At 32.2% G+C, this 14,484-nt stretch overlaps 1 protein-coding gene across 1 annotated transcript in view; it reads right to left on the bottom strand.

Annotated features, from left to right (window-relative positions):
* LOC143235707 (integrin alpha-PS1-like) overlaps nt 1–7,843 on the bottom strand; it is a 144,092-nt gene extending 136,249 nt beyond the window's left edge. Inside the window, exon 1 of the mRNA XM_076473919.1 lies at nt 7,533–7,843. Coding sequence (XP_076330034.1) covers nt 7,533–7,717 — 185 coding nt within the window. The 5' untranslated portion in view covers nt 7,718–7,843. The remainder of the gene's footprint in view (nt 1–7,532) is intronic.
* Nucleotides 7,844–14,484: the final 6,641 nt, after the last annotated feature.

The following is a 14,484-nucleotide window of genomic DNA, read 5'->3' as shown; positions in this document are numbered from 1 at the left end:
AATACGATTTTTCCAAAACATGATTGGAGTAATGGACGACCAAGTATAACCACTGAACAAAATACACAAATATAAGGGCTGATCTTAATTAAATTGGAAATAGTATTCTAAAATGTAAGTAATGTGACTGTTGGACTGAATTTAATTTATTATACCATTGGGACTTATACAGATATCCATCAATAATAAGCTTTTTCTTGAAAACGTTCAGTTATTTGGACTGAATTAATAAAAAAAACTTGCTCAAGAATGTGCGTGAAGTGTAGAAGAAACATTTTTTGACAAAACTACCTAAATTAAATACAATATGCCATAGTTACAAAAATACTATCTAACATAAACACAATATTCCATAATTTACAAAAGTTACATAACATAAGCACAATATTCCATACCTGAAAAAAATTATGCTAACCAATCCTAAATAGTTTCGCCTGATGATCAAACTCTAAAAATTTCATAAACTGTCAAAAAGACCCAAAACTTTCAATCATAAAGAATGTGCTACATTTGTTTGTTTTCTCCTTTAATATAAAAATATGAGTTTCGCTTCTTTCATTTCTTTTCCAACTTAATTTTAAAACAATTCACCAATTATGTTTTAAATTGCTAAAGATGTTTTTTGTTTGTTTATTCAGAAATAAGCACAAAGCTACACAATGGGCTATTTGTGCTCTGCCCATCACGGGTATTGAAACCCAGTTCTTAGCAGTGTGAGTCCACAGACATACCGCTGTTAAAGATGTATCCAAAACTGTGGGCAGTAAGCACATGACTAAATATCAATGTACAAATTTCAAATTATTTCCCTTCTATAATAATTTACCCGTCCAATTTTCTGCATAATATTCTATAATAATTTACCCGTCCAATTTTCTGCATAATATTCTATAATAATTTACCCGTTCAATATTCTGCTTAATATTCTTCCTGAGTGATGAACAGTAAGTTTTAGGATTTATGACACTAAAATTAGAGGTTTGGCCTAAGCAGCTGACACAGTGCATATAGCCAACTGAGTAACTTTGCAATGAGACCAAAAGACAAACAAATTCTTGAGTAACACACATTATTCATCACATGCACTATCTTCCGGTAATAAAATAAACAACAGGGATTATTCTTTCATGACATTGCTAACAGCAGGGGCGTAGATCCTGAAGGGGGGATGGAGGGTATACATCCCCTCCTTCATTTTAGGTGGGGGGTATGGTGCATACAATCATCCCCCCTACAGTTTGGTCTGTTGAATTGTTTTGTTGCATCACAGGCCTACAAACTGTGTGTTTGTTCTTGTGATTCTCGTGTTCTTACCAATCGAATTACATAATTATGCCTAGATGTAGGCTTTTTCAGTAGCCGAAATGTACATCTTTAATAAAGGCGTGCTTCTAAGCTTTTCGATCTAAGTTACACTTTGTAACTTCGTAAGTATCAGTCAATAGGCCTAAGTATACATCCAAGTATCGTGGCAACGAGATTAATCTGTGACTGCATGTTTACAGCTTTCAGGTTCACGTAATCATAGATTACCAAATTGCAAACTGAACAGTCCACATAAGTGGTTGCAAAAATCATCCCCCCCATCGGGTGTAAAAAATCTACGCCCTGGCTAGCAGACAAGTTAACGATATGAAGTTATATCATACACGATAATTTGCAAGGGTTTATTTTCTTATAACACAGCAAATGTTTAATATTATATTCTTAAAATATCCTGTTAGTAAAATTTAGTATTAAAGCATAAAAGCCCACAGTAGCTTAGCATTAGTTCTAAAGGCCTCTATCGTTAAAAACTGGGTTCTGATACCCCTGCTAAACACAGCACAAATAGTTCATAACTTATCTTTGTGCCTAACACATAAAAACATTCTCATTTATAATATTTATATAAAATATGTCTTACAATGATAAATATGAAATATACAAAAAAATTCGTTATTCCTTCTGTATTTTTTTTTCACATAATTTGTGGAGTTTTCTTGTTATACGTTTGAAAAACTATATACGTAAGAAAATAAATAAATTTCCCGTGCTTCCTTGATTACTTCCCTCCCATTCCCTCTTAGCAGTCTTTATGACACCTTTGTTTTGGCTTCGTCTGCGAAACATTGTGCTATTTCCATAATCCCTGTTATTATGTAGTTTCACTCATTAATAATGAAACAGGCATCAGGAAACGCCATCACAGTCGTACCTTATTAATAATACAAGACAACAGAAAGGAACGCCATTAAGTGCAATCTGTTATAGTAAGCGGCTCAGATGATCCGAAGCTCGGGACTTTAAATTTTTTCTTATACAAGGACGGTTATAGTAACATTTTATTGAAAGCTACATATGTTAAACGCTTTCGGGTGTTAAACAAGCTCTTCTCTCTCATATAGTTTCCAATTTCGATTACATTCGCGCGAAAGCAATTTTGTAACAAAAAGAAAAAAGAAAAAGAATTACTAGTGATATTTGATAAACAGGTTTCCAACATTGAAAGTAATTCAAGGATGTCTTTAAAAGATAAATACTATCTGAATTGAAATATATTAAAGCTCATGACAGGAGTATAGGTGAATTCAAAATTTAAATAACTCAGATTTTGAAAACGGTTATAAAATAAATAGATGACTTATGGTGTGAGACATATCGATGTACACACGACAGGAGAATTGGAACTAGATTTCCACGCCATGTATGTGTTGGTGTTTATTTGTGTGTTACACACTTATTGAATTTTGCATATATTAATGACATAGTGAAGTGAAACAGTAGTGTAAGGTAAGTGAAAAAGCGAAAGTGTCCTAGTCAGAGGCAAGTTTGTAAACTTATAACGCTTAACTCCGAGATTCAATTCCAAGCGGTGAACACAGTGCAGACAGTCTATTCTGTAGCTTAGCACCCCTCCCCAAAAAAAAACACACCAAAAAACAACAACAATAGCATACATGAAACTAGTTTTAGAAATAAATGTAAAATAAATTCAAGTGACCTTAAAGAAAACTGGTAAACGTTTTGAGTGAAACATAAATAAAAAACACACACAGATTCATATTAAAGATAGGATAGTGTAACAAATAATTGTCTGATAAAAATAATAATATATGTGTGGAATACTTTTTAAGACAAATTTAAAATAAGTTCAAGTGACAAAAAAATTTGGTTAGCATTTCAAGTGAAACTGGTAAACATAAAAAACATAGATTCATATTAAAAACGAGAAACTGTTACAAGTAGTTGCCTAATACTGACTGATTCTAACCAATGTGTTAAAAAGAACGTGTGGTTATAGATAAACAAGACATACTTTGGTCACTTGTGGTTTAAAGAATGGGAGCGCCTAAGTGGTACAACGGAAAACCTGCGGACTTACAACGCCAGAAATCGAGTTTCAATAAAGGTGGTGGGGAGTGCACAGATACTCCTTTAAAACTTCGTGCTTAACTTCAAACAAACAAAAGGATGGGAAGGCAAATAAATAATAAACACTGGTTTTATTTTTATTTTTAGCTTATTGCAACACTCCTTATAGAAAGACGAGTTCAGTTGTTATTAGGGCTAAGCGGAAAATCAAACAAAATAATAAATACAAATGACTGATAGACCGTCACATCAACGTGAAGGACCGCATGGAGAGAGAGAATAGAAAATTTCGTAAGTCCGCACATGTGTGCGTAGAAAACAATTTGTCAATGTACAGTCTTTAAAATAAAATGCTACCGCACATGTACCTCGGATGCTAGATCAACAAATTGCTTAGTTACTTTAACACATGTCTTACCCTTGTGAGATCGTTTATTTTGCGACCTTAATGATGAATTGGAACTTTTAACCTGACTTTAAACCAAGTCAGATCCTTATGATTCATGTATAGCTGAGTCTAATTTTAAGTTATAATACTGCTCGAAGGAAAAGTAGGCATTTAGTAGCATTTGTCGCTGCAAAGGCTTTGTACAGCTCTTTATAAAAATAACGGGATTGACTGCTACTTTTATAATGCACTCACAATTAAAGGTATGGGGTGTGTTTAATAGAATCATGTCTCGAGCATTGGAACTTTCGACCTGGATCGACACGATAACCACCAGGCCATGTCCGGTCCCACTAATGACAAAAGGTGAAAAATAGGTTCACAAATGGCTGGAAGCCATAGCAGGTGCGTCGTTCCCATATTCGTAGAGTTCCAAAAATATACAGAAAATTCCATATACAATATCTTCCTGCGAATTAGTGGTACCTTTGCCGTGTTTTAACTCTAAAGTCTGACGATTGATTTACTGCGGTGGACAGAGCGCAGATGACACATTGTATAGCTTTGCACTAAAAGAACAGTACCAATCATATATAATTCGAAATGAATTACCAACATATTTTATGAGAGTATGTTTCTTCAACTATAAAGCCCAGGGAGAAAATAAAGGCAAAAAGAGGTAATAATTCTTACACTCTAGACTTATCACATGGGAAAGAACTCGTCTACGTTCACACTGGAGTGAAACGAATATGCTTTTAACTCTTTGTTAACCTGAAGATGACCTAAAAACGTCGAAACGTTGTTCTCTGCTTTATTGGAAAAAATGTTAATACCCATACCAGCAGTCCTGAGATACATAGATAGGTATATTAATTTGTTGAATCTGTTGGAAATTAGGCTTCATTCGTCAGCCTTAAATTACATAGAACTGACAAAGCATACATTAGAACTATTGAACTATATTTTTAAAGAGTAATAAAACAAACAATTTATAACTATGTAACAACAAAATATATCAGAAATGAAGCTGCGAAGTGTAGCCAAACTACACTTGAAAGGTTCTGCTTCGGTATTGGATATCCAAACAACGCACAGTAGATTTTCATGGATCCTAACGAGAAACGTTAATACAGTTATAGTAACAATATAATTCACTATACTTGTAATAAACATTATATTAGGCCTATTATATTTTTAACTCTATGATCTTTCTTCAGTTCCTTTGCATTTTCCCAAGAAGAAGAGTATATAGCAGTATTTTAACTACACTAGGCCTGTCACATCCATTGTCGACGACGCGGTTCACCACATATTTCCAAACCGGCTATGAAACATAAGAAACATAATCCGTTGAAACTCTGTTAGTGTTATATATAAAACATTTGTTACCACATCAATTGTTATAGTGTGAACAGTGGACATAGTGTATAGGTAACGCGTGAGTACTTTGTTTGGGTAGGCTGTTCTGTTAAATATACTGAATAATAATTGAGTTGGCAAAAATAATTCTCTGTAAGGGATATAATATTTGAGGAGTCTAAGCCTTTTATTCGCGCTGCTCTTAACACTGAAATACTACTATACACTCCTTTTACTCTTAGAAAAACCCTGAAATACTAAATGAAGAATGAAATGTTAAAAATATAATAGGCCCAATATTACTACCTTATAACAAGTATCATTGATTATAATAACGGTAATAATTAAAAAAAAACATTTTTATATCTGTTCACCTTGAAATAAATATACTTTGGATTGGAAAATACACTCGCCAACGGTTACGACCCATTTCAACCAAACGTATGGTTTAATGCTCAAACAAAAATGTATTTTCGACGCTACCTGTAACGCCGAAAACACATTTTTGTTTGACCCTATAGAAATGAAACTTAAGGGCCACATAAGTTATTATGCAATGACGATAATATTACAGATTCTACAAAACGTGCCATACTCTGCTTAATTTCTTTTTCTCAGACCTGAGACATGGTACCTGTTTTGGATTTATTTATTTTTATCTAAAGGCAGACACACTATAAAACAGTTTTAAGACTGTCTTACTTGCATTGTGAATTGATATTTAAATAATAATCTCAATAACATTTACATTGTTATCTTCCAAAAAAAAATTCTCTCTCCACCCGTCAATAGGGCATTAGGTTTTAAACAGGTGAGCAGAAGGTACAAGTGTCATCGTTTCTTTCTATATTTTTAGCAAAAAAAATTTTCACTTTGTTTGCTCACCAGTTCTTCCTTACGCTTACCGACTTCACTTTTAACAACACGATTTGGCACTCTTTTTATCTAGAAATTAAGTACTGAGAAGCACTAAAGTCTACAGACTACTTATGGAATAGTTAAAACATAAAATAATCAAGCAGTCTTTTATATGGAAGTTAAAATTAGAGTACTTGAAGCAATAATGTGTCTATTAAATTTGCTTTAACATGTTCAATTATATACTTAAATAGGCTGTAAAATATGAAAAAAGTTGTTTACGGAAAAATTCAGCATTTGTGGACACGGTTAAACCAGTTTTGTAAAATCCCAATGCCTTTTATTTATCTTCTCTTACCGGTTTCGCAGAAATGACAGCTTGTTCCAGACATCAGCTTAGTGATCTTAAAAACAAGTTAAATGAACAACACAGATCCGTGAACGACCGGAATATTTCTGACTTTATAAGACGTCCTTCAGTTTAAGTCAGCCCATGTAACATTAAAATATATATAAAAAAACATAAACAAAAGCAATAATGCACTAATTGCATGTTAATCCAATAATGGCAACGCAGAAATGCATTCTAACATTTTTACGTAAGTACACACACCTAATCCACAATAATAAATATACTTTTGACTTATAACTGACATTTTCAATATTCATGTGTGTATATAAAATATTAACAGTACACTCACAATACATTAGTCAACTAAACAACATCCATTACACAGTAAGTTGATCTGTAACAGTGTATATGCAGTAACTTTTAATAAAAATAGAAATATTTGAGTTATAACGTTTTACTCTTTTACTGTTGGGATACATGGAAACATAACTGACTGAATTAACACTTACGAGACGTCTTGCATGCCTTCCAAACCCACTTGTTTCTTTACTATATTACAATTATAAATATAACAAATGTTTGCCTTTTAATTAAATCAGATTATTATAGTTTTATATCATTCTCTTTCAGTTCTGAATGTAAAATAAATTAATCCAAGACACATGATACAGGTTTCACTAACTAGACAATCTTACACGATACCATTTGTAGTTGTATAAAATATAGTATTTTCCATTCTGTTAACCGATTATGTATAAAATATGTTAGCTTGATCTCGTTTGTTTTGATTATTCCTCAACGATTCCGAAAAAGTGTGCTTACTTAATGTGATCCGAGAAATATTTAAAATATTAATAAGTTTGACAATTTTACTTGAAATATTAATAAAAATTCATTTTACTGTAATTGCAAATGTGTTAGTTATTGTTTTATCAGAAAATTATGGAACAAATAACTTTTACTGAATTTGATAAATAGTGAATCTACGAAGAGCTATTCTGTTGCTTAATTATGCAAGATTGTTGTTAAAATTAATTAGTTTGTTAACCTTCCATGCTTTGTTTTTTCAATTTAAACTTAATAACATTTTCATACTTTACTGTAAGTGGGTTAATAGATAGTTGTGTAAATGCATATTAAAAATCAAGTTTCTCTTTTTTAAAGATTGAAATTAAGAATAAAAAAGCGTTACATTTGAATCTAATGAAAGTAACTTACACGGGGTAGCGATTCGCCTCTTTATCATCAATATCAATGTGTTCTGCCACTGAAAACCCAAAATACGAACCTCTGTCACCTTCCTTTATCAAAGGTAAACGTGTTTCCAAGTTAAAGCCATTCACTGTTAAATGTATCGATATTAAATAAAAAAACAAAGTCCAGCACCAATATTTCGTTTCCATTTCAATTATAAAGCCATACAATAAATGTGTACCCCCAACAGACCCGCAAAATCTACACTCTTTCCTCTAATGATATATAATCAAAAGCATTAGGTCGCAAAAAGTTTTGATGTTCGCTCATGTTTACGTTGCTTATCAACTGGCTGATATCTGTGATGCAAGCGCCCTCACGAAATAGGCCTTGATGTTCGACCGTAGGTTTAAGATTGAGACTGAAAGTGAAAGGGTAGAAGTAATTTAATTTGTAATATTGTATAATAAAAAGGTAAATTTGTAATATGGTTGTGTGTACATACGAGTCAGGTAATTTTAATGTTTTATGAGCGAAAGGAAAGAAAATCTACATGTAAAACTGTAATTAACTGAAATCGAACATTAAGCTTACGCATACAAATTATACAAGTAACAATCACCACACGCAACAAATAATCTACATATTTTTGTAATTAATAGGTTTGATTTGATGCTCAATTTAGCTTTAACCTCGTCGTTTATAAAGAGGTATTTGTATTTCAACGAACTAGTATTACTAACATTACTTCTGTTTAACTTATCTTAATGAAGATTTAGCTCTACCTGCTAATTCCTTTGTAACAACTTCATAATTCGATTTCATTACCAACGCTCGCTGTTTAATTAAATTTAAAAATCTAGATCATTTAATGTCAACGTCCTAATACGAGTCAGAGAGAGAAGAATTATGTAACTTATGTTATAAACAAAAGCTATATTTTACTACATTATAAACAGATAAGATGAATAGAATCGATTTGGTGAAGTAAAAGAATTTTACACATATTTCGTGCACGAAAGCAAACTGAAAGTATTAAAGTGAGTGATAATAAATATTAAACTACAGCGGATTTAGAGATGGGAAAAATGCAATGGATCTTGGCCCATATTTCCCAGAGCAGTAAAAAAGGGAGACGAAAAGTTACGAATATGGTATTTCTATTATTTTACAGTCTCGTAAAATAATTGTTCTATACCATAAAAATTAGTAAAAATTGAAACTACGTATCCCATACTATTAGTTTAAAGAATATAGTATTAATTTACATACTATTAAAAAATTATTGCATCGTTACATCTAGGCCTATAAATAATTAAGTTTATATTGTGCTCTTAGATTGCTTCATCGCTGGTATCTACCCATATTGAAATACAATTAATGGAAACAGAATTGTATATAAACTATAACTGACATTTAAACAAAAGTTAATAGTTTGATTGTGTAATTTATTATTTCTATATCAATAATTTAAATTTTAACTTCACAAAAGGGTTTAAGTTGGAAAAATACTTATTATTGGTTAAACCAAAGTTTCAGATGAGACCATTAATAAAGAAAAAAAACATAGTGGGGATTTCATGTTTGCATTTCAAAAAGACAAATAATTTCATAGCCTTTTTTTTTTTGTTAGCTCTAAGCCATTTTTCTCGACCTTTTCTAACCAATTCACTGTGCATCAAATGTAGTAATTAATCCTTAGAACAAAAGAAACATTGCCATAAAACCACAAGTAATTTATAGAGAACCATTTTGTATAGTTATGCTGAGTATTACTGATTAAATTCCAACTTTTTGAATTTTTTTCTTAATGGACTTTGAAATATTTCAATGCATGTCTACTGGATATGACATAAATATATTAAGTTTCATATACATAAACCTGAAGTTGTTACCATGTATATATATATATATATATATATTTCTAATTCTCTATCTATTGTTAATCTTTATTTCTTGTGTGAGACTGGCAAATGGAGGTTAAGACTGATAGACAGTTTATCCCCACCACAATGTGGGTCCTACTTCTGCAGTAACTTCTAAAACTTAGGGTACATATTATAATCCCACATTGTAGCTTGTATCCTGGGATTTTTTCAGTTGATGCAGCATTTTTTGTCTTATTTGTTTTTGTTTTGACTTGTTTTGTTAGTTATAACAACTAATACATACATATATATATTATACCTAACTAATATAGTTTTGCATTTCATCCTTTAATAATCATTAATTCATATTTGGTTTATGGGTCATTATGTATGTTTCCCAGTTTGATGAGTGAAATTAGTATCAGTTTTTCCTCAGTTTTGAAAAATTCCAAAACTATATTTTATTTTTTACTTCTCGTATTATTAGCTTAGTTTGTGTACATTTATCTATCTGTGGTATATAGCAAAACATTATTGGGCACCTTTAAAACAAGAACAACCTCCTGTTGATATAAGTTAGTATGATGGCTCAGAAGGAAAAGAGAATTCAGTGGTGAAGAAGTTATTTAGCAGCTTTTATGAAGTTTAGGAAAAAAAAGAAGTTATATGTATTACACCAGTGGAAAATCGTTAAAAACCAACAGATGACAAAAGTATACAGTGATCAACTTTTCATCTTATAAATTAAACATTCAGTTTTCCCAGATTATGAGAGTTAAATAAAATTTGACAGCCATAGACTTATTGAACAGAACTTTAAGTGAATGTAAGCTATCACCACAAACTGTAGAATTAATAACTGAATGCAGAGTAACTGGATTAAATTCATATAAAATAATGATGTTAGAACTACTGCACTGCAGTAGTAAGTTTTGTGATGTAGATTAATGAAATAGTTAAATTCATTTATGCAGATAATTCATATGTTCTTGTAATTTGTTTTTAATTATTCAGATGGATAAATTATTAAACAACAGTAGGGAATACTTTCACACATATACATCTTAAACCTTACATGTTAAGTATAATTCCAAACACATAAATTAAGCCACTTCAAGTAATTAATGAGATATAATGTTTTATCTTAGATGAGAGTATTTTCTATATAACAATGCTTCTCGATTTGTAGCTATGTGCTCCTTTCAGGTGCGTTTTGGAAAGGTCATATAATTATGGGAAGAAAAGGTCAGTATAATGTACAAATCTCATTGTGGCCTTTTAAGATAGAAAATATCAGGTGGTCTTCGAGCAAAAAAACTTTCAGGACCATTGCTGTTTAAGAATGATCAAATTATTATTTTTTCACAGCATAAATATATCTAACCATTATTGATTCATTATATTTGTCTTTTTGTGTTGTTGCTGTGCAGGTATAAAGTATTACTATGAAGGTTTTAACTAACAACTGACATGTTTTTGAAAGTGTGTGTGTAACATGTTCCTGTCCACATATTGTAAAACTCATCTTGTGTTTATTGGGCAACACAGATTTTATTAATTTATATTACTATATCTATAACTTTCACTATTGCTATCATAAATTATTTTTGACACACACTGATCTGTTATGTTTTACTAGAAAACTCAAGATGCTGAAAGGCTTAAATAATAAAACAAAAAGAAAAACCTGTAACTTAGTCAGAGAAGAATAAACTTTCCATCAGTTGGTACTAAAACAGACAAATAGAATTTAAATTTTGTATTGATGAAAAAATATTTACAATTTTAAAGTTTCACCTTACTCATTTTTACATGCATGAAATTATGTTTAATTGCTACTTGAGCCAACAGAAAGGTTCTGTTAATGTGTAAATGACATTGAAAGCCTCTTTTTTTAACCAGTATTCTTCGTACACACAAGCTGGTGGTTAATCAAGACCTATAAGATTTATAGAATAAGTTTTGATTAAAAATAAAACAAAGTAAACAAGGTTACCAATTTTTGACTTGGATAAGTGCAATGAGTATGATACCACTTATAGACAAAAAAAATTATGACTAGCACTTATCATGTTCCCAGGAAACAGCTATCTTTCAACAGGAGAGTCAGACAAATATTGCTAGCCATAATTTTGAGTCTGTATACAAAACTTGATCAAGAAATGCTAAGCAAGTCTATCAGACAAGATAGTTCTACGTATCAGCCTTATGATGACTGTTGGAGTAGAAATTTCATTCGAGTGTATGTAATATTCCAATTGTAGCTTCAATTTTTTAATTGCATTCCTCTGTTGAAAATGCTAGTGCACCTTCAAAAATATATAATATGTTTAGGTGCCTCCACCCATACTTTGTGCATGTTGTGTTACAGAAAAGTGAACGTATATTTTGGTTTAAGGACATATTACCATCTATGAATATAGTTAATAATACCAATAGTGGGGGTTGAGGGGCTGTTAACTGCACATTAACCTGATCCGTACTCCAAACCAAACTATCATCCCATAAAGTTTGGTCGGTATTGCCCAAGCGACCTTGGAATGGTTAGATAACGGACAGACACACGTATTTTTGTACTTTGTGTACATATCTGGAAGTACCAGTTTATATACTGTTCGAAGTTTCTTGATTTTAACATAATCATCAGGATTAGTAGTTCCCTTTAGCAAATATTTAATTGCAACATTGAAAATATCGCCTCCAACAGTATATTGTTTAATTTTATTACCTGTACTTTACTTTCTCCACACAGGTTTAGATGTCATATTTAATAAAACATTGTCATCTATTGAGTTAAAATAGCAATATTTTTACTATTGGTATTAATATTAGCAGTCAAGTACTTTTTGCAGCACAAAATTAACTGCAAAGGTAGGTAAAAAGTGCTCAGACACTCGTCCTTATTTCGCTCAAATACACTTAAAAACATAAATTAGTCTAAGCACAGATACGATTCGCTAAATGTCCCCCCCTCTCCCAGTGGCACAGTGACATGCTTGCGGACTTACAAACAACTCTAGAAATCGGGTTTCAATAGTTGTAACAGGCAGAGCACAAATAACCTATTATGCAGCTTTGTGCTTAATTACAAACAAGTGGCCCGGCATGGCCAAGCGCGTTAAGGCGTGCGCTTCGTAATCTGAGGGTCGCGGGTTCGCGCCCGAGACGCGCCAAACATGCTCGCCCTCCCAGCCGTGGGGGCGTATAATGTGACGGTCAATCCCACTATTCGTTGGTAAAAGAGTAGCCCAAGAGTTGGCGGTGGGTGGTGATGACTAGCTGCCTTCCCTCTAGTCTTACACTGCAAAATTAGGGACGGCTAGCACAGATAGCCCTCGAGTAGCTTTGTGCGAAATTCCAAAACAAACAAACAATACAAACAAGCAATTCGCTAAATAATTCGTAATACCTCTGAACTGATTCAAGACAACGAAGCACTTTAATCTAATTTCAAATAACAGTTTTCCACAGAGAGGGATCTCAGATAAACGAATAATTGATTTTCGAGAAAAATATCTATGCTCAGTGATTATATGGATTTTTTATAATTAGGTACTATTTACATTCACTCTTTATCATAACAATTGGAATCAACATTGCGGTAAATTCGGCCGGTACTCATCGGTACTGAGGACTGGGACTAATGTTTTAAAAGAGTACGTACTAGTACCAGGACACATTTGAGCTACTTTGTCATTTTGATATTTACAAGTTTTTTTTTTTTTTTTTCAGAAACAGGCCCACTTCACCCAGCTGAGTATCTCTACTGTTTTTTCTTGAGGATTTCACCTGTGTGGTAAATGATGAGAAAACTCTGGTGTATTTTTTCACTTTCAATAGTACGGCATTTGTTTTTTTATGTTTTTCAAGTAATATTAATTAATTGGACTCCTGAGAAATATAGATATGAATATTATAGAGTACTTCGAGGACTGATCACGCGCCATGATTTTTGATCAGTCTGCTTATCCATAACAGGACTGCTTGTAAACCATACTAACTAATTAGCTTTTAAATTTAAGAGAGAGACAGTAATAAAAAAATACCATGGTTTGTTATCTATTTTAACGATGGCGTCTTGACATGATTTGGTTTATAAATTTATATTATTTTGAGCGCACGTGTAATTTAACTCAATCAAATACAATATAGAAACAATTTATTGTTGTCTCTTTGATTCTGCTTTGTTTACACAGATGCGTTATTATGCTTTCTGTAAAGATCCTGTTTCAGTGCAATGTAGGCGTTTTCTGATCTTAATTTACCAATACCTTGTTGAACTATTGTCGTTAGAAAACGTCTTTCAGTATGAGGTTTATTGTAATGGAATTAACACGTTTTTTGTACCATTAACCTTGTTCAAGATTATCATTATTGAATTGTACAAGGGTTTAAGACAGCTTAACCCGAAAGTGATAGCCCCTTCCAGCGAACCACAACCTAGCATGTAGCCTAAGATCTAAGTGGTGACAACAATGACGCTCCTAACAGTCTCACCAAATTTCATAATTTTTCTTCGATTTTTACTAATTGACATACACTTTGGGAGGAGGGGGTCGCTGGTACGACTATTCAGTGTTTCCAGTGAAAATGTGGTTTTCTCAAAGCACCCTTGTTTTTCCCACACCAGATTTTGGGATAACAGATTTTTTTATCCCCTTTGGTTGGTCTTTTCTGGCTTTCTTTGCGGCAGTTGACGAGGTAACGAAAAATTTATATGCAAAAACGGCTCGTTTGGGTTGAGAAAATATTTTACATAGAAGAGCGAACAACGTTTCGACCTTCTTCGGTCATCGTCACCTGAACGATGACCTGACATAGAAGGTCGAAACGTTGTTCGCTCTTCTATGTAAAATATTTTCTCAACCCAAACGAGCCGTTTTTGCATATAAATTTCTCAACAAGGGGGTTTCTCGACATCACTGAGGTAACGAAAAAAATTTTTTTTTTACGATTACATCCTACTATATTTTCCTACATGATAAGTGGAGTAAAGATAAATTCTCAGTATCTGAGTGCCTATATTTTAGGATAACTAAATACCTATAAGCATAAATGCAAACGTATTATCATATACACGTAGAATATAAAAGTTAACAAGCTTTAGA

Source organism: Tachypleus tridentatus, chromosome 12 (genome assembly GCF_004210375.1).
Source record: "Tachypleus tridentatus isolate NWPU-2018 chromosome 12, ASM421037v1, whole genome shotgun sequence".
NCBI classification, from domain to species: Eukaryota; Metazoa; Arthropoda; class Merostomata; order Xiphosura; family Limulidae; genus Tachypleus; species Tachypleus tridentatus.
Note: the sequence above shows the minus strand (reverse complement) of the source record. Positions and strands in the feature narration are given on the sequence as shown.